The 26466-nt window shown below is 39.6% G+C and overlaps 1 protein-coding gene across 2 annotated transcripts in view; it reads left to right on the top strand.

Moving 5' to 3' along the window:
- Window positions 1-26466, top strand: part of LOC117963742 (ephrin type-A receptor 8-like) — a 170575-nt gene that overhangs the window by 18574 nt on the left and 125535 nt on the right. For both annotated transcript variants that reach the window (XM_059002195.1, XM_059002196.1), the window contains exon 2: window positions 19481-19545. In XM_059002195.1, coding sequence (XP_058858178.1) covers window positions 19481-19545 — 65 coding nt within the window. The remainder of the gene's footprint in view (window positions 1-19480; window positions 19546-26466) is intronic.

The following is a 26466-nucleotide window of genomic DNA, read 5'->3' as shown; positions in this document are numbered from 1 at the left end:
CAGAAGCTTCCATTATCACTGCTTTCACTATGCCCCTCTGTGGAGGCTCAGGCCTCAGTGCTGCCCACCAATCTGGCTCCTTCGAAGAATATACTACAATACCCTTTGATCTACAGTGATATATAGCACTGTCAGTCAAGGCCTTGCCACTGAAAACAAATAACTCACAGAGTGTATTCCAGCATCAAATATTTAAAACATTGAAATGGCCTATGGTACCTTATGAATGTTTCTCTTTCGTGCCTTCATACAATTCGTTACGATCTGCCTGTAAGTGTAAACCACAGGGAACTGTGTGCAACCCCTGCCTCTCCACTTTTACTCAACACTCATAAATCATATAAATGTAATATTCTATACCCCTAACATCAAAATGTATAAAATAAACAGTATAAGACTTCCCTTTTGAAAAATAAATACATTTATAATGTATAGCAATAAAAATGTGTAAAACCTACTGTTAAAAATATGTGTATATAATATATATATACACACCCATGTATAATGTATTGCAGAACAACACAACATTTGCTTTGTTTGAAAAAGCTTTAAATATACATTATATTTTGAAGACATTTTCTCTCAGTACTTTTATTTAGAACATATGATATTATGTGCAGGAACAGCAGATAGAGTTGTAGAGACCTCTTTTACCAGCCTCAGGGGAGAACTGCCACATCATTGGCGAAGAATGCTGAGTGTAGATTGAACAAATTAGGAAACAATGGGACAATACATGTATAGAGAGTAGGTGAGGCTAGCAGAGTTGAAAGCACATGTTCACGTGATTTGAATGAGGAATTGAATGAGTCCATTCAGATTCTGAGTTAGGATTCTCAGACAAGCTCAAAGTTAGGCCAAAGCCAGGTAAAGACAGATACAAGTTATCACCTGGTAAAAGCACGGCTGTGTGATATGCAGGGTAAGTCGTACAGTCAGGGGAGCGCAGGTTCATGTCCTGGCTGGGGATTCCGGAAGGAGTGTCGCTTTGGCTCTGGCGTTCCTGCGGGTTGAGGCAAGACCAGCAGGGACTGTTTCTCATCACGCCCTACAGTGAGCCCTACCAGCCAGGCTCCCAGTAAGCTTAGACGGACACCTGCAGGGCTGGTTTTTGTCCTCCAGAGGCCAGTAGCTCACAGAAATCTACTCTCGAGTTCCTGGGTGTAAAATATAAAATTGTCTTGGTCGTGGGTCGGAGGACACCCACTGAAACTTCAGTTGTCCTGAGCTGTGTGGGGAATAGATGCACTGGGGAGAAAACATTACTGGACATTCTAAAATGGGAAGAAAATAATTAGGCACTCTGAATTAAAAAAATAAATAAAAATTATAATAATTCTGCTCAACAGAACCAATAATGATTCAGAACAACATAACCCAGAACCACTCAGAGAATAACTGCAAACATCATTAAACATGTAAATACACAAATGAAAATGTTATTTGAAGCTCTTTAATCAAGGTGCTGCCTCTGTATTTTTGGCTTAGACTATAACAGAAACAATGTCTGCTGTTACGCTGATCATGGAATGAACACCAAATCCGATGTTGGAAACCCGGGTGTCAAATTAGACTCTGATGTTACCAGGAAGCTCATGTTCAAAATATAGCTCAGGTTTCCTTCTCTCAGTTACAAAGCACACTTGGGATTCCTTGTTCACGCTTTATCCACCTCATTAACTGACCACTGCTGGTTTGCTAGATTGCCTGGTAATTTCCTATCATCATGAAATCTCAGAACATCTCACAATCTCTGGTTTGCCTCCACTGGTTGTGTGCAAGAATTTGATTGTATAATTCTCCACGCTCTCCTCTTTTTTCAAGTTTGCCTTTTCTCCTTGCCTACTTGACCTCCTGTAGCTAAAGCCATTCACATCTTTGCAAGGTAATGTCTAATACGTGCAGAATAAGAAGGCACACATTTCTCTTTATGGGACCATTTACCTTTACCAATTGAGGGTGGAGTCCATGTCACAACACTCATTGCAACAATTAAGACATTGATCATGTCAAATATTTGTCATTGGATTATTATATTACTTTTAGTGTTTCTTAGGTAAAAGAAAACATAAATATCAGCCAGATATACCTTTTAGGGCAAAATTATTGTTTTAATTCCGATTTCCCCAGTTGCTAAACTGGCATTAGCAACAGTGAGGCCAATAGGTACATCCAATAATACCACCAGTTTTCTATGTCAATGGACCTGAGTCATGTAACTGTGTCTCTGGTAAAACAAGGTAACTAGCTGCATGGAGTTTCTTGACACAGCTCAGCAGCTACTGAGACTAAAACAATTCCTTAATGGATTGTGTAATACCTGATCTCTGTTTCCAAGAGCAGTTCATCATAGCTCTTCAGATCTTTTATTCAGTTAAAGAACAGATGTTTTGTTGCAGTGTCAGAGAGCCAGAATGACTCATGTAAGCAGGGGTGTTTTTGTGTGGGATTGTGAGACCAGAAACCCCCACTGGAACATGGTAAAGCCCACTATGAAGGACAAAGGTCTACAAGATGGGAGTTTTGCCTCAAAATGATGATCAAAAATAAACTATTTACTATGGATGATGATTCGCCTTTATTGGCACTACCATAAGGTTAATTTGCAGAAATGTTGTCTATTGATAGGGCAGCAGCGTGGAGTAGTGGTTAGGGCTCTGGACTCTTGACCAGAGGGTTGTGGGTTCAATCCTGGAGGACACTGTTGTTAAAAATCTGCGATTGTGGCCATTGTTATTATTAACTGCATTAGACAAACTATACGCCTGTTAATGCAATTTCGCGCCCAAAGGGATTGAACTTTACACTGCAGCGTGTCAATCAATGCAGAGCACCAATCAGGAAGGAGAATCGCCTGAACGTCCCACCTTTGACAGACGGCCTTATAAGGATAAGCTCCGCCCAAAACGGTTTTTTTTTTTCCTCTTGGCTTTGTTGTTAAGTTTATGTTGTGGCGGTTAAGAAAAAAAAACAAGGGAGACTACGCAGATGGCCCCTGTTTTATGAAGACGACACAGTGCGTTAAGGAAAATAAAAATAAAAAAAAGACGTTAGCGTTTCAACACAGTATAGCTTCAACAGTATGAGTTAGAACTGCAAACGCCGGTTAATTATATTACGACTAACACCGTGTTGGTTTAATGGAATTAATTACCAGCTGGGACTGAAGCAAGTCAAGCCTGAGATTGCTTGACGGCCTGACTAGTGTAATTCCAGTTTGTTGGCGCATACTCCAAAGAGCCGTGTGTGTGCTGCAAGGCATCGGACTGAAGTTTTCCTGCAACCTGCCTGTGCAGTTTTTCCGGAACGTCGTGCCGTTTGTCTGCTCCTATCCGCAGCATCTACCAAGAACATTCATGAGTAGCAAACATAAAAAAGTTAAGAGCAAGAGTTTGCTGTGTATTGATATGTCAATTAAAAGATTAAAAAGGTCCCCTCAGGACTGAGAAAAAAACCACGGGGTGGGTGAAAGCAATTGTTTAATGTTTATGTGCACCAACGGAAAATAAATAATAAAAGGACAGTATGGGCCCCAACGAGTTATGCTAGCACTATATAAAACAAAAGGAACAAAGTTTACACGAGTTTGCATTGCCTTGGACTTGTTTTTGTTTTCTTTTTGAATGTAATATGGTATGTAAGGTGTATGCAATTGTTTAATTTAGGAAAAGTTGGTTTTCTAGAAGCTATTAAGAATAAGAGTGGAACATTTATTATTTTTCTTTCATTACTACAGTACCCACATTATAGAGTTTTGATCTGGTATAAAAAAAAAACAAAAAACAATATAATTTGTAAATGTATTATTATTTTTTTCACTGGGGTTATTCTGAAGTCTTGATTTTGATAATTAAAACTAGTTGAAACAAATGCATTTAACAAATTAATGGTGTTGATAATAGTTGAGAACACTATACCCAGATATTTACTTATTAAATGCACTAGTGCCCGTTGTCACTAAGTTGGGTATATTATTTTTATTTTTTTCCCCCAGGTACAATAAAATCTGTGCTTCATTGGAGTTGGATGTGGGTATTTAAGTGTTTAAATATATTGCTGCATATTACTGCTAAAATAAAAAGAGGGGCAGTTATTTCAATTTCCTGGGAAATGCTACAAGGGCACATTATTTTAAAGTGTACTGTATTATCCAGGTGGAGGCACCGCAACATAGTCATTATTATTCATTCTTGAAGATATCTGCATATAGAATAGGGCAATACCAGTCAGCTCACCATCAACCACTGGGAACCAGGATCTTCTTGTATGCGTACTACTGTAAACCACAATCACCATCAGGTACTCAGACAAGTAAATAAGTTCTAAATATTGCTTGTTTGTGCTCTGCTAGCTCAGAGCGAGTAGAGTGGGGTTACATATACTATATGGTTAGGTACAGTTTTTTACATTTTTGGCCGTAACTTGTTGCAATATTTTCCATCTTCTAGACGCAGCCTTAGGTGAGGCAGCCCAGAATGCGTGCTAATCAGGGTCTTTGAAAACAAACGATGATCTTTCAGTATTAAGTAGTTTATAACTTAATAGTACTTTAATGATACATTTGTCATAATATATTTTAAAAAATAATCTTTTTAATACCATAAGATTGAGAGGAATGGAGCTGTGGGGTTTTGTGAATCCCAGCAACTGAATCTGAGCAACAGCAGTACATCCATCAGCACATACTTCATGACTTCTTACACTGCCCTCAAGTAGCAGCATAAACACCTTAAACATATAAACACAACACATGCAGGTCATGGGCCTTTTCTGATGATTTGAGGACTTTAAACCCCTGTGCTAATTGGGTCTGATTTTGTCACATGATTTAGGTCATCAGATCGCTGCCTCTGATGTCCTCAGTGTGTATTATTGCATGGCTAATAATAACTTCAGATGCCTTCCGTCTCCCTCACACCACGTGAAAACCTCCCGAGGATTCAGACTCTTCCACGCTCTGCCCAGATCAGCTTTATTCCTCCTGGGCACAATTTGTATTCCTGCATCAAGTTGATTTGTTTTGGCTTTAGTTTGTCATTTGATTAGAAGTTGCTGATGTTTTTATTTGTTAATTTTATACTTATTTTTGGACATTCTAAATTGGGGAGAAAAATCTGAGGTAAAATAACTGTTTATCTGCATAATGTTTGACCACATTTTCAGAAATTAATATGCATTTCCAAATGTAATCAGCATTTCAGATATGAACAAAAATCAATTTCATCTTTAAAAAACATTGTGAAATTCAGAAGGCTGTGTACATGTCTATTCCTACTAAGGGAGATCTTTGAGCGTGTATTCTCTGGCTAAAACACTTTGTTTTTACTACTGTAATTAATTGTCAGTTATGGACCTTATTCACAAAACTCAGAATAGAGAGAATTTATAAACACTCAAGTTCAACAGTGCTTTGAAAAATGAGAATAAACAACTGTAAACGCTGTTTAAAACGATTGACATGTTTTGTGAACAGCAAGCTTGATTGAATTAATCAAAATTAAAAACCATCTTTGACAAATCGTTCTAAAAACATGTAGCATAGCATTTGTTTTTACAACTGACAGCTTATGACATCTGTGTTACAGTTTTTAAATGTAAACAGAAGGACAGATTTTTGTCCCTGAAACAAACAAACAATGTGATACAACGGAACAGCAGCAATTTAACAGATCTGATACCCAATTAAAGTTAGCCTACAGCTAATTCTGTAATATGTTTTGCTTAAGTGCATTTCTAAACCATCTGAAGCCTTGGTTATGTAGAAAGGAATGCTTCTATTGCCTGTTGGGGTTTTTTTTATTTTGATGAATTATGTGGGCATTCCTGAAGGTTAAAAGTGTCCCTCGTTATTTCCCTCTCCTATTCCAATGGATGATATTGTGTCGGTGCCACCAGAGAAATAAAGCTTCCCCTTTTAACTCAGTGGCAGTAGCTCTGATATTGCAGAGTTTAGCTGTGCAGCACACAGTGTCCCGGGTCAAATAATGATTAGATCAATCTGCACCACAGTGGACTGTATGTGTGGGCAGGGCTGGCATTATACAAGATAATGCTGCACATTGGGAAGGTCCTGGGAAATCTGTTTGATTCACACTCACTAAAACCAGTCCAAAGATGAATCATTCTGGGAGGGGGTGTATAGCTCTAGGACAGGGGTGCACAATTATATTTTGTGAGGGGCCAGATACAGAGAAAGACAGCTTGCCAAGAGGTAAAGAATATTACCAAGACATTGTAAATGATTCCCATGTATTGCTGTGGCAAAGTGGTTTGCAGTGAGCTGGTGTAGAAGTGATTCGATTACGAAACAAAGACAGACAACAAAGTTCACGATCCAAACATGTTTATTTTTATAATCCTGCGCTGGCGACCCCAAAGAATAATCCCAGGCAATACACAGCAATGTGTATTGCACTGTTCCAAAGGAAGGGTTTACAGTCCCGAAATAATAGTATAACACACACAAAGACACACACACACACGATCACAAGTCCAGAGTGAGTGCTACCATGCAAGTAGTGAAATACAATTTATTTGTGTACAGTTGTGAAGTGTTGTCTGGGTTGGTGCTGGCCTTAAGCGACAGCTTCCGGTACGTAACAGCTTTAACTTAATTTCAAAAACACAAACCGCCTCAAACAAATCAGAAATAAGATGTTGACTGCCTTGTACCTTCAGGCTTAAGTCATTAAGATAACCTGTAATATCAGTTTAAAAAGCAAGATCAGCAATCCAGTCACTGTCTTCCATAACGGAGGTGTCCCGTCCCTTCTTTTGCAGAAATGTTTTTATTTCATTTCTCAGCGCAAAGAACCGCTTAAGACGTTGCCATGGCTAAGCCATCTGACGTCATGGTAAATGGCACTTTCCAAAAATGACTGAAATGCACAATGATTTAAAGAACGTGCACGAATGAAGTTAACTGTCGACACACCAAAGTAAATGTCAAATATTTTGCACATGAGGCCTCCTGGTGTGTTATGTAATGGTACTGCTTTAACAGCTCAGCTCTTTCACCCTGTACTTGCACCTGTCATAGCCAGTACACCATCAGCAGTCACCCCCACCAGCTTACACCAGGGCAAACAATTGTTCTACTGCTATTTTAAAAGCATTATAAACATCAGAGCCAGTGGTTCTGTCATTCAGTGATGCAAGGGATGCCAGCTGCTGGCGGACTTCAAATATTCTCGTTACTCCATGAAGGAAAATTAAAAGGTGCTTTCATCAACAGCAGCTGAGAAGTACACAAAATCATTACATTCGCTTTCTAGCTGATCATAGCTATTGTCAGACATGTCTACTGTACGTCGTTGCATAGTCATTCTGGAAAGGCATCTTTTTTTATCTTTGCAAACGGCAGCACATATTTCCATCAGACATTCTTTTACAAAATCTCCATCTGTGAAGGGGTGTCCTGATTTTGCAATGAGCTGAACAACCTTGAAACTTGCTATCGTAGCAGATTCAGAGTCCTTGTGTTTATGTTCAAAAACACCTTGCTGGGCTAATAACTGCATTCTGAGATTTTCAATTTTTTAGCTCTCAATTCTCCCAGCAAGTCTTTGTATTTTCCACGTTTTGTCTCCTAATGACGACGGAAATGGTATTCTTTAGGGACGGCAATACATTCAAGGCAGACAAGGCAAGTGTAGACACCCAGCCTTGATTCAACAAAAAAAGCATTTTTCTGTCCACGACCAATCTTTCTCTTTTTCAGTATCTGGCTTTGACAGTCATATTTGTGAATTCACTCACCCAGTATATATTGTGCAAAATCCTTTCTTCTTTCAGATCAGCTCAGTTTTTTTTTTTTTTTTTTACTTGTGTTTTGCTTTTTGTTTTTGTCTGGAAGAAAACAATTGCCACCACTGAACCCCTAAACACCTCACATTCACTTCCCGCTTCGGAGACTCTTGCTGTGACGCACCCAAAGAACGTCAATATGAACGAGGCGCACATTTTGGTACATCGATGTAGATGTTTGAACACTAGAGGGCATTGTATCTCGTGTTTTGTATTATGAGAGAGAACCTGGCTGCGCTGAGAAGTTACAGAACAAGTGTAATATATGCTGCAGGCTGGTTTTAATACATCATTTTAAAATGATTATGGGCCGGATTAAAGGAGGCAGCACGCTGTATCTGGCCCGCGGGCCGTATGTTTTGCACCCCTACCCTAGGATATGAGTACAGCTATGGGAACTGGCTTTCCACACTGCTCAGACTGACAGGCACTCACTACAGACTGGCCAATGGTTTTTAACAGTGGGTGTATCGTGGGATGTTCTCCCCTACAAATGTTTAGTTATTAACATTCTAATAGTGCATTACATCTGTTCACATTACCAGAAAACCTGTTGATATGAAAAGCATTTCTGGACAGCTTTATACATGAAGTAACGAAATAGACAACACAGAATAAATTATGGAATATGTATTTGCATTGGTATACAGGTTATAAATATTTTAAAACCTAAAAGTTACAACCCAATAATTTAATAAACTGTTTTTTTTATATTGCTATGGTGCAGCAAATTCAATTAAAGGCCTGCCTCTTTCTAGAGATGAGTTGACAGCCCCTCTCCTTCCCTCATTGGTTTGTTCTAATTGTTTCAAAGCTTGCATTTACCTCCGTCCTTCTGTCGTGAAGTCCTTTGGAGGTCAAGGGCTCCCCAGCCTTGGTTTACCTGTGGCAGCTGTTGGAGGTCCTTTCAGGTTGAAAAGCGAGACCCTGGGCCAGGCGTCCCTTAATAAATATCCTTATGGTTAATCATGCTGTCGCTTGGCTTAAGTAGCATCATTTGCAATACTAGACAGTTTAATTCAGAGGGCTTCTAATACAATTGGAGGGGCTGGCTGTGAGTTTCAAACAACAGTGATAACAAAAAAATACAAATCTGTTGCTAATTATAAATGAAGCATAGCCAGCTTGGGACAGGTGCAGAGCTGTTGGCTGGCATTCCCGTATTGCCTCACTTATATGGTTCATATGCATCCTGACATGGCTCTCATATCTTAACCAGACCATGGAAAATCCTTGTTGGTCACTACGATATGGAAATGACCACCGACCATGATGAATTGAATAATTTGGTATGAACGCAGCAACTGGATGAAAGTGAGATTTCGATCATTTGGAAATAAATGGAATTCAAGACATTTTTTTTCTATTATACTGTTATTGGATATTAATGCGTCTTGAAATTGGGGACTTGATTAAAATCAGGCCTTGTTCTTTGTTGATTTGTGATAATAGCCTAATAGGTAAAATAGTCGATATATTGAAACATGAAGCAGCCTTCCTGTCTGTCTGATATGTCCAGCGTTATGTAGCTCAGTAGAATGTAGTATCATAAGGAATAACGTTGTCACAGGAAATTCGTAGACCATGAAAAACATAGATAACTCCTATACTGCGCATGTACGGATTTCTGAAATTACAGGGAGGGTTTGTTTGAAATTCAGTGAAGATTATAGGACCAAAATGCGCTTTTTGTTTGAAAATGTGACATTTGTCACCTTATCTATCTACAGTAGGTGTAAAGTAAATTCCTGTTTAATTTATTTTTATCTTCAGGAGATCAATCAAATATGTATATATATTTTTAAATTCTTTAACAAATGGCTGTAAATGTGTTTTTAGCAAAAAATAAATATACATAATTTAAAACACTATTTTTTGTTATAATTTATATTTGTGTGTGATTAAAATCACTCCTTGACAAACGTTTACTTTTTGCTTCAAAAATGTCGTTCCCAGTGTAATTTATGTAGGCTCCCTTAGACTAAGTTACCACAGTAAATGTGCAGTTTTCCAGTAGTTATCCTGGGCGTTTACAGTGTTTTAATACGCCGTACCATACCTCACCACTTCAATATGCAGCATTAAGTTTGCAATGCATTTCTCGATGGTAATCGTTTGTAAGAGCTGTACTAACTGTGATTAGGGTTCAGGTAATAATAATTCAGCAGGGGTGAGTAGCCCTGCAGATGAAACGAGATTTTATTGCTTTTGCATGCATGTTTAAAAAATACAGGTCTATTATACTAATTAATTTAACAGTATGTCAAATTAAAAAGTGCTATTATAAAAACTGTATCATTCATTAGCTAAATATTTTTCAAGCAGAATGTAGCTTTTAATAAAGATTCTGACAACATTTTAAAAATGTAAAACAGTTAGCTATATTTTACAACTTTATGGTAAATTTAAAATAGACAGCGATCACAGATTGTGATTAAAGTTCACAGATGGAAAATGCCAACCCTCCCTTTAATTTCAGAAATTCACGTGTGTTCTCTTTCTGTTATTTGCCAACTCGCCCCCCGCGGCTTTAGCCTATGTGTCTCCCTGGTATATGCTGCGCGCTGACCAGGTGTGTGACTACACGCGGTCAGGGTAGGCACCGCTGCTTGAGCTGCCCCCCAGTGCTTCGGTACCTCAGTGCACGCTCAGCCCTTGGTACTTCGGTGCCTCGGTGCACTGTGCACACGGTGCCTGGTGCTCATTGCACTCGGTGCGCATAGCGCCCGCAGTGCTCAGTGTTTATATCGTTCAAGGTGGTCCACACAGTGCACATAGCGATGACAAGTAGGTCCTGGTTCAATGCTTGCACATGCTGTAGGGCGAACATACCTCAGGAGGCCAGACATACCCTGTGTGCGCGTTGCTTGGGTGTCCAGCACGCCACCTTGGCCCTCGGGGATGAGGCTCCGTCCTCTGTGGCTGAGCTGTCGGTGGCCCTTGGAGCCCCAGATCCCCCGCTCCTCTGGTTATCCCAGAACCCCTTACAGGGCATTCCCTCGTAGCAGCTCCCCATCTCTGCAAGCGAGACGGGTTCAGCTGTCAAAGCAAGCGAGGGACATAATGGGCCTCAGCGTCACATTCTTCCTCTGCCCTGTGTGGGCATTGAGGTGTTACGTGGTTAGGACAAGAGCTCTGCGTCATACTGACCAGCTCTTTGGTATACAGACCCTAGGACAGCCCCTCTTGAAGCAGCGACTGTCGCACTGGATTGTGGATACAGTCTCCACTGCGTATGATAGTGCCGGCTTGCCCCCACCTGGGAGGGTAGCTGCACATTCTACCAGAGTTTTGGCTACATCTTGGGCTCTCTTCAGAGGGGCCTCGCTATCCCATATCTATACTGCGGCTAGCTGGGCTACGCCGAATACTTTCTCCAGGTTCTATCACCTTAATGTGATAGATCCTTCCTTGCCTTCATTAGACACGAGGGTCCTTGAGGTTGCACGCTCACACCGCTAACCTTGGGTTATGCGGTTCTGATGCGTCCCTCAGTTGCTGCCGCTCCTTCTCCCTCGCGACTGCTCTGGTATACTATTCCATACTTAATGTCTAGTGGTGGTCTTCGAATTGAAAGGGAACGTTGGGTTACTTACCATAACCCTGGTTCCCTGAAAGAGAAGACGACCACCAGCCAGCGAGGTTGCATCCGTCGCCCTCACAGGTTCGATGCAAAAAGAGAAATAGCTTCCGTGGGCGGACAGGTTTAATATAAAGAGCTCAGTAATACCTACCAATAGGCAGGCATATCCCATACTTAATGTCTGGTGGTCGTCTTCTCTTTCAGGGAACCAGGGTTACGGTAAGTAAACTAACTTTTTATTATATAAAACTACAAAGTGTTCCTGGAGTATTTTAGACTGTTGTGTCAATGTATTAGCAGTCTTGATATGTGTGTGGCCAGCTGCAGATGGGTTAGTTAGCCTTTTACCCAAACTACTCTGCCTCGAGGAAAGAACATAATACCTGACCCATTGTCCTTCCCTGTTTAATGGGTCTAAATTATTGAACTGATTGTTATCTAACATTTTACAGTTGATTTATTATCCCCCACAGGGGATTAAATCAAATACGTTATATTTAAATTAGAAGCACTTTTTATAAATGCTTAACCTAACTAATTGGGTGTTCAGATGTTCTGTAAAAACCTCAAAAACTAAAAGAAATCCAGGCTCTACCACTGCTCTGTGTGCCCCTTTCCACATGTAAACAGAGACCCCTCCGTGTGTACTGAAACAGACAACACTGGAACACACGTGTGCAAAGCACTCAAACCAGAAGCAGGTATTATTGCTCATTTAAATGAAGGATCTGCTGTGTGAAGACAGACACTCACACTAACACCTGCTCAATCTGTCACAGCATCTGTAGATAATTGAGATGTGAGGGCTCAGGTTTTACAGGATAATGTTCCATAATTTGTTCTTCTGAATAATACCTGCATTACATAATAAAATAAATACAAATAAAAAATCCATCCATCCATCCATTATCATTAACCGCTTACTCCTTTACAGGGTCGCGGTGACAAATAAAAAACACTCAAGATATTTTTTAGAATACAGTGGAACTAAAAAATGTTTCATGCATAATCTACTTACGAAAAGGAGTATTCATATTATTAGTGAGGTGAATGTGCCTGCCTCTCACTGCCAAATGTGTCTATCCTTGGTGTAAACGTTGCGGGCAAACTCACAGATCATTTTCCACTTCCAGCTGAGACCTGTACTTTACGATACGATACGATACGATACAGATTTACTCTGGGCATGCCAGGGCACTTCACAGTTTAACTTTTAAAAGATATATAATGAGCTTGTGATTATAATCAGTTCTACACTCAATCTTCAAGATTCAGTTGCACTGGCTTCTCAGATATCTATTGTGATTGGATTCCTTAGGCAAAATAACCAAAATGAAAATTAAAAACTAAAACTAAAATGATATATAAATCAACACCACATAGCTCAAACAGACAAGCAGAGGCAGCTATACTGCCGCTAACAACGTGTCTGTAGACCGCTAACTGTGTCTTCATAGCAGAGAATATGTCTCACAAATATATGTGGATTGTCTTCACAAAGACAAGCTAGCACTGTAGCTCTTTGTGCAGCTCAAAAACTCTTTCCAAGCCACATGAATTCATGGACTTGGACTTATTACTACTTCATATAAAACAGCATGCAGTTCGAGTTACATTTTCAGCCTGAAGCCGCAGGATATATTCAAAAGTCTTTGTCGTCTTTTGTTTAAACCTTTTGTTTTGGCCACCGTGCCTTGTTTGTTTGTTCTTTGTGTTTTATAATTAAATGTGCGCTAGTGCTTTAAACTTGCAGCTTCCGACGTTATTATTTTTTTTGGCTGTTGCGATACTCCAGGTGCTGGTCTGTTGAGTTTTGCAGGTATCTGATCTGTTTGATAACATTTTGCAAACAACACAGATTCAATAAAACCAAACTTTATATAACATTGTCTTCTCTTTCTTGTTAGTGGAGTCTGCACTGTACCCTGTATGTGGACATTCAGCCAAACAATAACAAGAACATGTTTCATTGCTTGCAGTGACAATTCCGGAATGTGGTCAGATATTTAGGGAACATTGCTCAACCTATAAAAACATATTGCCACATTTCAGGATATTTTCCATCTTTTCTTCTTGTGTAAATGATCTCAAAGAACAGATGTATTCAAAACGGGCCTGTATATTTATTAGTTTACAAAATAAACAAACAAAAGCCTAACTCCACCCAGGAATACTGACTAAACTTTTCTCCAAGTTCTAAACTTATACAACCAGATGGCTCAGCCACTTTAACGGTAACATGAAAGTATTATCATACCTTTCAGGGTCTGCACACATGTCTCTCCCAAAGCCTTAACCTTAACCTTAACACAGACAGAAACCAAACATTTCAGCCCTGCTTATCTACTCCTGCCTTAATTAGAAGCAGGTATCGCTAATTAAATTAATAAAACAATTAACACACCATTAAACCTCCACAAAACACACATTCCCCAGTGTGCAGGGCCGCTGCCCTGTCAAAAAACAAACAAACAAAAAAAAAACAACTATATATAAATAAAACTACTAATATGTTATCACTCATGTATGTCATTGGTTTTGGACTGCTAACCAATCTGGCATTCAGCATATTATAACATGATAATGTATTCTAACCAATGGATTATTATGGTGATTAGCTGGTGTCAGCAGTACTCTGGAATGAGGAATGTCTTATTGGTTACTGTGCTGGATTATAGATTTAAACCGGTTTGGTCTTTTGCAAAATGCTGAAAGTCTTATCGAAGAACAATCACATAGTCTCTGTTAAACAAAGTGTACTGTCTAATAACACTGAGTGAGCAATTCCAAAGTATAATGGATGCTGTACATCATGCCCAGGCCTGCGGAGTGCGTTGCTGTTTGATAGGTTGGCTAGCCTGAAATCGCTGTGAAGCTTTTTGAAGCTGAAATCAGAGGCAATTAAACCTCAATGGGTAGAGCTCCTCTCTCTGACCCCGTCTCTGCACACTTTATTAAAAAATGGACACGGCTTCATATTGTAAATTACACAGATTGCCTGGCTATTGCAATGGATTTACATCAAATTACAATCCATTCATATTTTGACATGCAATATATACTGTGTAAGAGCTTGACTGTGAGGAAAGTTGACCCAGAAACAGTTGTATACATCCTGTATTAGATCTACAAACAAGCACATGGCTTTTCTTCGCTATATTATTACCCTCACATTTTTTGGCAATGTATCATTTTTTGGCAATGTATCATTCTAAAATATTTAGAGAAAAGGTCAAATTACAACCTGCTATATTCAATCACTTTTCTTTTAGAATTATTTAAATCTGGTTTAAAATAAATAATAGTAGTAATGGATAATAGGGAGTACAATACAAATCAAAGATTTACAAGAAAAACAAGCAAGCATTACAGAAATGGAATTTGAACGCAGGATAATAACTAGTTCAATATGTATTTGTTTTATTTTAGACTGAATGAAGCTCTGTTGTTTCTAAACTCCTCATTATTCAACTGTTTTTGTGGAGTTGCTTACCCTTTTATGAGAAGTTGTGCATGTGTTGGATTGAACACAAGTGCACGACCATACTGCCTTATAACAAGAACACAAGTGCACGACCATACTGCCTTATAACAAGAACACAAGTGCACGACCATACTGCCTTATAACAAGAACACAAGCCCACGACCATACTGCCTTATAACAAGAACACAAGTCCACGACCATACTGCCTTATAACAAGAACACAAGTGCACGACCATACTGCCTTATAACAAGAACACAAGTCCACGACCATACTGCCTTATAACAAGAACACAAGTGCACGACCATACTGCCTTATAACAAGAACACAAGTGCACGACCATACTGCCTTATAACAAGAACACAAGTCCACGACCATACTGCCTTATAACAAGAACACAAGTGCACGACCATACTGCCTTATAACAAGAACACAAGCCCACGACCATACTGCCTTATAACAAGAACACAAGTGCACGACCATGCTGCCTTATAACAAGAACACAAGTCCACGACCATACTGCCTTATAACAAGAACACAAGTGCATGACCATACTGCCTTATAACAAGAACACAAGCCCACGACCATACTGCCTTATAACAAGAACACAAGTGCACGACCACACTGCCTTATAACAAGAACACAAGTGCACGACCACACTGCCTTATACAGACGTGCTCAAATTTGTTGGTACCCTTACAGCTCATTGAAATAATGCTTAATTCCTCCTGAAAAGTGATGAAATTAAAAGCTATTTTATCATGTATACTTGCATGCCTTTGGTATGTCATAGAATAAAGCAAAGAAGCTGTGAAAAGAGATGAATTATTGCTTATTCTACAAAGATATTCTAAAATGGCCTGGACACATTTGTTGGTACCCCTTAGAAAAGATAATAAATAATTGGATTATATTGATATTTCAAACTAATTAGTTTCTTTAATTAGTATCACACATGTCTCCAATCTTGTAATCAGTCATTCAGCCTATTTAAATTGAGAAAAGTAGTCACTGTGCTGTTTGGTATCATTGTGTGCACCACACTGAACATGGACCAGAGAAAGGAAAGGAGAGAGTTGTCTGAGGAGATCAGAAAGAAAATAATAGACAAGCATGGTAAAGGTAAAGGCTACAAGACCATCTCCAAGCAGCTTGATGTTCCTGTGACAACAGTTGCAAATATTATTAAGAAGTTTAAGGTCCATGGAACTGTAGCCAACCTCCCTGGGCGCGGCCGCAAGTGGAAAATCGACCCCAGATTGAACAGAAGGATAGTGCGAATGGTAGCAAAAGAACCAAGGATAACTGCCAAAGAGATACAAGCTGAACTCCAAGGTGAAGGTACGTCAGTTTCTGATCGCACCATCCATTGCTTTTTGAGCGAAAGTGGGCTCCATGGAAGAAGACCCAGGAGGACTCCACTTTTGACAGAAAAACATAAAAAAGCCAGACTGGAATTTGCTAAAATGCATATTGACAAGCCACAATCCTTCTGGGAGGATGTCCTTTGGACAGATGAGTCAAAACTGGAGCGTTTTGGCAAGTCACATCAGCTCTATGTTCACAGACGAAAAAATGAAGCTTTCAAAGAAAAGAACACCATACCTACAGTGAAACATGGAGGAGGCTTATGTTAGGTTATGTTTTGGGGCTGCTTTGCTGCACCTGGCACAGGGTGCCTTGAATCTGTGCAGGGCACAATGAAATCTCAAGACTATCAAGGCATTCTGGAGCGAAATGTACTGCCCAGTGTCAGAAAGCTCTGTCTCAGTCGCAGGTCATGGGTCCTCCAACAGGATAATGACCCAAAACACACAGCTAAAAGCACCCAAGAATGGATAAGAACAAAACATTGGACTATTCTGAAGTGGCCTTCTATGAGTCCTGATCTGAATCCTATCGAACATCTATGGAAAGAGCTGAAACTTGCAGTCTGGAGAAGGCACCCATCAAATCTGAGACAGCTGGAGCAGTTTGCTCAGGAAGAGTGGGCCAAACTACCTGTTAACAGGTGCAGAAGTCTCATTGAGAGCTACAGAAAACGTTTGATTGCAGTGATTGCCTCTAAAGGTTGTGCAACAAAATATTAGGTTAAGGGTCCCATCATTTTTGTCCATGCCATTTTCATTTGTTTTATTATTTACAATATTATGTTGAATAAAAAATCAAAAGCAAAGTCTGATTTCTATTAAATATGGAATAAACAATGGTGGATGCCAATTACTTTTGTCAGTTTCAAGTTATTTCAGAGAAAATTGTGCATTCTTCGTTTTTTGTGGAGGGGTACCAACAAATTTGAGCACGTCTGTAACATGGGAGCACTGTAAATGGCATTGCCCTGCGCTGTCAAGTATGATTTATATTTTCAAAAATAAGCTGTCATAATCAGTTTCTCTGTAAATGATCTTATTGCTTTGATAGAAAGATGATTGCTCTTGCTGGCTCTTATTAGTACTGGAGGATTTTCTTTGCATCAGCAGCAGTTTTGAGGTTAGGTTTTTGATTCAGTCCGGAACTTTATTTTAATGACTTATTTCCCAGGTGCAGATAATAGTCTTTATGATATTAATATACTGTAAGTCAATTTTCTCCCTTTAACATTATTACCAAATTAAATCAATATCTTGTTTTTATTATTAGGTTAAGTATATTATTTTCCAAAACAACATGAGAATTACATTTTAATCGTGGCCTTGCTATCTTTATAGCAGCTTATAAAAAGTACCTAATAACAAAAACTATAAGAACTAAGTGCAATTATTTAATGCCAACACAAACACGTAAAACCTCCCTGACAGGTAATGTTTATTGTGTGATTTGTTACTGTTGCTATAAGGATGGTGTAACAGGGGAGATCTGGACTGACTGTCTGGCACATCCGTATTACTGCAGGTAGAGGGCAGTAGTCTCGTGGGATCCGCCTGTCGGCCATGCGATGACATGGAGAGGTGGGGAAGAGTGTGTGTGTGCTTTCCCTCTCTCTGAGTGGCTGAGGAGCGGGCCTTGGGAGACTGCTCGTGGCCGTGTTGGGGGAAATACAGTGTCGCTGGCAGAAGAGGCCAGCGTGAAACAAGGAGCAGGCAAGCCCGGCTGAGGGGGCAGCCTTTCATAAAAAAAAAAAAAAAACTAATTTTCACAGAGCAATATAAATAAATACGTACCCGAGGGGATGTGTGTAGAGGTACGGGGAACCCTGGCCAACCCCAGTGTATAGGCACAACAGTGTAGGACGGAGACCCGTGCTGACCGGCTTAGCGGCAGTGGGGGCACTGCATAAGCAGCACTTTTGTTTGTAGTTTTATTACTGTGTTTTATTTTCCCTTTTTCTTTCGCCTTCTGTTTTCATTATTATTTTTGAGCACTTGAAGGTGCACGGATTGGGATACCTGTGTTGGCAACCCCATGGTCCTGGTTTATTGTCGGCAGTATCCAGACCACGGACAACAGCGCCCTCTGCGGGCTAAACTAAATAAAAAATAAATAAGTAAAATAAATAAATATGGGCACCTGTGCCGTGTTTGCAAATAAAATCTTCTGTCTCCCGTGTCAGTGAATACCCCCACCCTTCCACAGATGGATAGTGGTGTTATAATTCAAATGTTATCCAAGTGCTGGTCTTTACAGTCATGTGTTTATAAAGTTACATTATTTTATTTTCTGTTTAGCACATAGAGTACCGGTTAACACATAGAAATGAGTTATTTTACAGGGTTCAAAAATGTTTTTTTCAACAAAGGACAAGGGTCCTATAAGATGATAATTTTGCCTACAAGTAATGACCAAAAATGAAATATTTACTATGAAAGTCGTTCCCCTTTAATTGAACTGCCACAGGGTATATTTGCAGAAATGAACTTGTCTGTTGCCACATTCATATCTTCCTCATGTGTATCGAATCCTATGTTTATGGCCCACTTGTGCAATTCTGCTAATTGTAATGTGCTTTCCCTACTCCACGTCCATTTTAAGTGTCAGCTCCTCTTTGAAACAATATTGTCTTTTAACATTTATCACAAAGTAGGAAAAATGGCCTTGAAATGGGCAAAGTCTCACTAGATTCGATACACGTGGAAAGAAATAGTGTGAGTGGCAAAATCCCCATCTTATAGACCAGGGCTGGACAACCCTGCTCCTGGAGAGCTGCAGGGTCTTCTGGTTTCCATTCCACCTGAGTTCTCCGTTACTTCATTGAACTGATTTTCTTAATTGGTCAGCACTAACATGTGTCCGGGTCTTTAGCCTTTGATGATTTAAAGATACCCAGAAAACCTGCAGGATTGTGGCTCTCCAGGACCAGTTCTTGCCACCCCTGCTCTAGACCCTTGTACTTGTACCCAAGCACACACAGTAACTGCAGTCCCTGCAGTGTTTTAGAGGCTTGGAATTCCCTGTGACGGATCCATGACTTCATTCCCAAGCAGTGCTCTTTGTGGAGCGTGTCTGCTTGGTTTTTCATATTTGTTACGCTCACATGGTTCAGATCCTTTGCATGTTGTTTTTTTACGTGACCACACCATGTGCAATGTACTATGAGTTCAAATGTATTTACATACAGTGTAGCTCTGGGATGTATGATTTTGTATGTTCAACGTGTGTTTCTGTTTTGCAGTGAATCTCTTAGATACATCGTCGATCCAGGGGGAGTGGGGCTGGCTGTCATATCCTGCACACGGGGTAAGTACTGGACACCTGTTCAAGGTTTAGAGATTCTGAAAAGCAGCTGTGTCTTAACACTTTGGAACAGGACTGCTGGTCCATACTAAAGCAACATGGAGGAGAGGTTGACAATTTTTTTGTTTAATAGTTTACCAAAACTTACACAAAGTGCCAATATCTCCTTTCCATTCATCAAGACAGGGTCTGATATTGGAAATACCTATTAAACATTTAGATTGTTACAATTCAATGCATTAACCTGCAGGATTAACCTGTCATGCAGCACTTTGTTGAAGCAGTTTAAAAATCAAGAAAATGTTTTAAACAGCTTTTAAACAGATATTTTTATACACCACTGATGCTTCAGTTAGTTAGTGGGTCCCCCCCATAGCACTCTCTGTCTTTCTACCTGTCTGTCTGATATTGAGGCAATATGAGATTGGTTATCCTCTCTAGTTCATGATAATATATTCATATCAGCATCTCCATGTTGAAAATACGCTCAAAGAAAAAAAAAGATGAAAAGCGACACAGATGGGTGAGGTGCTCAACAGAGGAACCTAAGTCCTGTATGTGCGGAGCCTGTAGGAGCTACAGGTATGCAGCAATGCCATCCACTTCAATCAGGGAGACTGCTGGATGGCCAAGTCATGGCGCTTGATCAATATGTGGCAAAACACTGGAGTGGTTGCAGCACTTATTTTGCTTTGGCTTTGATTTCTGGATCACAGAGATAAAGACTTTAGAAATGCAGCTATAGTTTATAAATGTACCTAAGGTTTGCAGTTTACCAAGCTTTTGGAGTGTAGTGTACAAAGAGACTAACATTCAGAGTTCTAATACATAGTATTGCTTATTTTAGGGACTGGAATGTTTAGCTCCGAGTTCTCTACACTTCAGAACTAATTAATCATTGCTATTATATTCCATGGCTATAGAAAATGACCTTAAAGTGTGTTCTGTTCTCTTTCTGTTGCTTTTATTCTATAGATTCTTGCCTTCTCTTATAAAGTTTACATTTGCATTGTCATTTTGCAGTTTTCCCCAATGTGTTACCCATGATTAACCTATTCATCTCCCATAGTTTGCCAGGTTTTTTTTAGTAAGCTTTACTATACCTCTCTGGTGTTTACAATACTTACCTATGCTTTGCCATGCTTTCCCTATGTTTTGTTACACTGTGTTGTGCTTTTACTGCAGGTAACCTTTATAAGGGCTTTACAAGGGCTCTTTTCCAGTAGTCTCCACTACTAAAGTCATAGAATCTACTCCCGATCTTATGAGAAATACACAAAACTATGTTAGGATCTGTCAAGAAACATAGAAACAATGGAATTCAAACAATTGGAAAAGCTATGGCAATACCTAAGATAGAAAAACAAAACAATATTATCTACTGTACTGTAGGAATGTCTCAAGAAACTGCTATTTATAATTCTAACTTGGCTGCAGTCAGCTATACAGCAGGATAAGTCGGTTTTGAAAATGCATTGGTAAACGGAGATCCCTTGTTGGCTCCTGATCTGAGGCACTAAATCCTACTTACATGTATGCAGATCGCTGTGTGATAGTTCTAATTTAGAAGATGAAGCACTATCAATTCCAGAAGAAAGTTAAAAGAATGGGGGGAAACATTGCCCCCCCCCCCCCCCACTGTCATTACAGAAGTGCTTTCATTTCTAAAAGGCTATGCATGACTGTCCATTGTCCTGATGTCCAGTTTTAATTTGTGTCTGAAGATAATGTTGGTAGTGGTAATGACATTAAGTGTACTTTTCAGGCATTTAATCTTCTACAAGTGATAGTTAATTTAGTCTGCTGAACAATTAAAAAGGCTTATTGGGTAATAAGAAGCCTAGACTCCTCAGTGATTCCCATGTATTGTGGCAGGAATTTAAGCATGTGAAAGGTAAAGAGCTAAAGGCCCTCACATACGCACAGGCACACACAGAAAAATACCAGTGAGGGACAGAGGGCCATCTCCAACTAGTTTTTCAAACATTGATATACATATTTAGTTATAAATGGCAACCGCAGACGTGTGGTATACAACACTACGCACCTTGAGGAGGGCAGAGGCTTCATTTGTAGATATTCCAGTGCTTTCAGTGCAATGTGATCCATGCTACAATCTTATTGTATACCATGCATGAGGATAAGTAACTCAGAGAGTTCCCGATCCGGACACACTGACATAAAATACAGTGCAATCATTCAAGCACCCCTGAAAAAAAGACCTTATGTAATGTGTAGACATCAGCATGCTGGAAAGTCTTGGGTCGTTTTTCAGTGCTGATCATAGCTGGTCTATAAAGCACAAAGTACTGTATTTTCAAGCAGGCTTTTGTGTTCTCAAAATACCTGTTACATACAGTGTATAGTATACAGTATAATATGTACATGATTAACAAAGCACTCACACACACACACACACAAGTATTATAACATACTGGCACAATTTCATATGAAAATCCACAACCTATTACAATTTCCACTCATTACACAGCAATTACATGACAAATTGCACAGCATGACTGATTTTAAAAAGCAAGAAATAATCATCATTTCTCATTAGGAGGAAGGGAATCCCAGGGCTGCTGCTGGAATAACATGGGCCATATTTATCAAAGCTCTTTACCAAGCAACCTTTGCCATTTAGAGAAAGGAAAAATACACAAGTAATGTTCAAACAATATCTTTAAAATAGCCTCTCTGTTGCCATTGTTACTGGTGCTCATTATACCAATAGCCTATGGAATGCACCTTGTTTTGTTTCTCTGGTGGTCCCAGTTTTAGATCAGGATCCACCCGCTTTGGCTTGAGTGGCAAATGAAATCTCAAATTCTCTTGCAGTTGCAGTATAGCGCCAGAGCGCTGGGCTCTGTTTTACTCCTCAGATCTAATAAACGCAGATCTGCTAAAGGCTTCTAAACTCATACATACTTCCTTATTCTGCTCGAACTATCCGGAGATCCCATCCAGTGACTGTGAAATGCACACAATCAATGTGCAGCTTACAGTAATTGTAGCTGCAAAATAATTCCATCAATCTTGCCCATTGTGTACTTCGATTAGCTACATAGGTTTCAATTGTGCAATTAACACATGTTATAGCAAATATATGTTTTCATTATAAAACAGACATCTAAAATGAGTTCTCAGTTTGCTTGCCTTGCCTTCTTTAAAGTCTGTTACTGCTTTACCTCCTGGACCATTTCACACCAGCAGTGTCATTATTGGTTGAAAGCATGTCAGTCAATAGGGGAAGCAACTGATTGGTTGTTGACAGGAAAGAAGCCAGACAAGGGTTGGAGGCATGTTTACCCTCCAGGTGAAATGACCAGGGAGTGCAATATTTTGTTTAAAAACTGCACATTTAAGCTCTATATAACAAAATGTACTGAACTTTTTTTAGCTACAGTCACTTTAATATACTGTACCACACTGTAGGAGCTAAACTTGGAACACTCTGTGACACTCCATTTGGCCAACAGATGACAGATTGATGTAGAATTGAAAACAGTGCAAAAAAACAATGTTGCGTGAATTATGAATCGGCATAGTGTATATGGTATACATGTTTTTTTGTGAAAAAATACAAATAAAACAAAAATAACAAGAAGCAAAATGCAAAGGGGCGCCCAGAGTGCAGGATGCGCCCTATAGCTTGGAGATCGCCGGTTCGAATCTAAGCTATGCCACTGCCGACCGTGGACAGGAGTTCCCAGGGGGCAGTGCACAATTGGCCAAGCGCTACCTGGGCAGTGTAGGGGTTAGGTTGGCTGGGGAGTCCTTGGCTCACTGCACACCAACGACCCCTGTGGCTGACTGGGTGCCTGCAGTCCAGCCTGTACGCAATTCAGAACTGCGTGGTCCTCCGACGTGTAAGTTCTGAAGATGGCTGCACGGCGGGCTTACAGAGCAAAAAAAAAGTGGACGGCTGACGGCACTCGTTTAGGAGCACGCGAGTGCGAGTGCAAGTGCGAGTCTCTCTCCTGAGTTAGTGACGGGGTTGCACCGGTGAGCCAGGTTGAATAATAATTGGACATTCCAAAATTGGGGAAAAAATTGGAAAATAAATACAAATAATTGTTAAAAAAAAAAAAAAAAGCAGCAACATGCAAGTTGACGCAGCTGTTTGCCATAGCAACTGTGGTCTTAATGTGGCATAGTGATTTATAGCAACTAAAAAAAAAATCTGATATTTAAAAATAAATTAACATCTGCTGACTACTAACCTGCAGAATATAACGCATTCAGTTAATATATATGGGATGACATGGAATTTAAAGGTCAGTAATTACAGAGTGCATGCTTTCATGCAAAGCCCAATGCTTTTCCACATTTTCTAGGTTAATGCTTATTCTTTCCTTCCTAAAATAGATTATAATTGATAGTAAACGTTATGTCTGTAAACTCCAGGAGTTTATAGCCTTATTATTTCTAGATGTGGCACGACCCCTATAAGATAATAAGACTGCACGCTGTGCCGCGTGTAAATTACAAACACAAAAGGCTCACGACTACACCTCAGAACAGCTGTACAAACCAACCAGCAAAAAATCAGAAGAGCAAAATTTGGAAGGGCACATTCCAAATGACTTAGATTTATGAGGAGGAAGAAAAATGATCCAAATTTAAGATCTGATGCAACAATGCAGAAATTCATAACATTGTTTAAATCGAATTTTTACAAATGAAGTACAGACTTGTATGCATATAAAGCTGCATAGAGTAGACCTTGATGCTACAGATATATTTTGTCTGTCTCCTTCATGTTGACACTTATCCAGTTAGCAAGTAGCTACAATATATTTTTATTTAAGTTATATGTTAAATAGCCTTCACTATCCTGTGGTCCATGGTTTCATTTCTCCATTTAGTAGCTTATTTATATATTTGTGGGGGTGGGCATGCAAGTTCGGGGGTGCCAGTGCTACCAATGTGTGTTGAGCTTTGATTCTGCATTCCATGTGCAGGTTACATTTGAGTGTAGACTCGTCTGAGGAGTATTCCAATTCCGCAGGTGGTTTTGCGAGGCACAAACACATTTGCGAATTGAGCAAAAAACTGCTATTTTCCAACTTCTCACAACTGTTTTGTGCTGTGTTGGAAAATATACATTTTTGTGCAAAAGCACTATTTTTTGCGAGGCTCAAATTTTGCACATCGCTTCGAATATCTGGGCCTATATTTTGAAGTTCTACAAAGACAGGAAAATCTGGAGTTTCACTTATAAAATGTAATATAGCACAGTGAAAGCATGATAAAGCATAGGTAAGCACGGTGAAGCCCAGAGAGGTATGGTAAAGCATATTAAAAAGCACGGGAAAACTGGAAATATATTGTGTTAAACCTTTAATAAAGGGAGGGCCATTGCTTGTATGTGTGTGTAACGGGGGATGTTACCTACATGGGATGTCACTGAATAATAATGAGTAAGACACAGAGCAGTGGGTGTTTACATGCCACAAAGGCGTGCAGATTTAATAACAACACAGGCCCACGCTAGGGTAATCCTAGCGCCGGCTTTAATAAAGAAAAGAAAACAAAGCTAAAAAATAAAAGTTTACCACTCACGGTAAGCGCTAGCCCCACTAAAAGAGACATCTCGCTCCAGGAGCCTACTACACTACGAAACCCTATCTATACTGCTTTTGTTCCCAAAGTCCTGGCCTCCCCACGACTCCGGGGGCCGGTTGTACTAACGAGATCAAAAAACAGGATTCGATCCGGGCTCACTGGAGCCGGATCTTGAAAAGGCGTTGTACTAAAAGGATCAGGATCAGGCTCCACTGATCCGATTTTTAAGCAGCGCTTGTGGTAACTAAGGAGGTAACTATACAGTGACGGTGTTTTTTGCGTGTAAGCAGACTAAACAAAATCTCGAGAAGATGGACTTCCCATGAGGAGGAGGCGTTAGCTGTAGTATATAGGGAAAAAGAAGAAATTATAACTGGTAGAATTAATCAAAATATAACCACTTACGTCTAATTTTATATGGAGTATATATGCAGTATATATGGAGTATATAAATGTATTGGGTAACGTTAGTATATAAAATTAGTATAAAAATACTGGGATATATAAAAAATGAACAAATTAACCAAAGCATAAATAGCGAATTTCACTCATATTTTATTTCACGATTTTATATACCAGATAGAAAGGGAGACAAAACCGAACCAGGTAACTACAGACCAATAAGCCTGACTTCTATTATATGTAAACTTATGGAAACTATAATAAGATCTAAAATGGAAAATTACCTATATGGTAACAATATCCTGGGAGACAGTCAGCATGGTTTTAGAAAAGGGAGATCGTGTCTAACTAACCTGCTTGACTTGCATTAGTAAGACCTCACCTAGAATATTGTGTTCAGTTCTGGTCACCTCGTTACAAAAAGGATATTGCTGCTCTAGAAAGAGTGCAAAGAAGAGCAACCAGAATTATCCCGGGTTTAAAAGGCATGTTGTATGCAGACAGGCTAAAAGAATTGAATCTATTCAGTCTTGAACAAAGAAGACTACGCGGCGATCTTATTCAAACATTCAAAATCCTAAAAGGTATTGACAATGTTGACCCAGGGGACTTTTTTGACCTGAAAAAAGAAACAAGGACCAGGGGTCACAAATGGAGATTAGATAAAGGGGCATTCAGAACAGAAGATAGGAGGCACTTTTTTACACAGAGAATTGTGAGGGTCTGGAACCAACTCCCCAGTAATGTTGTTGAAGCTGACACCCTGGGATCCTTCAAGAAGCTGCTTGATGAGATTCTAGGATCAATAAGCTACTAACAACCAAACGAGCAAGATGGGCTGAATGGCCTCCTCTCGTTTGTAAACTTTCTTATGTTCTTATGTTCTCAAGACAGCGATGTAAGTATTATTTTTTACTCAATAATGTATTGTTTGTTGTTTAGCATTTTAGAGTA

Source organism: Acipenser ruthenus, chromosome 27 (genome assembly GCF_902713425.1).
Source record: "Acipenser ruthenus chromosome 27, fAciRut3.2 maternal haplotype, whole genome shotgun sequence".
NCBI classification, from domain to species: domain Eukaryota; kingdom Metazoa; phylum Chordata; class Actinopteri; order Acipenseriformes; family Acipenseridae; genus Acipenser; species Acipenser ruthenus.
The sequence above is the reverse complement of the archived record's forward strand: the minus strand, read 5'-3'. Positions and strand labels throughout refer to the sequence as shown.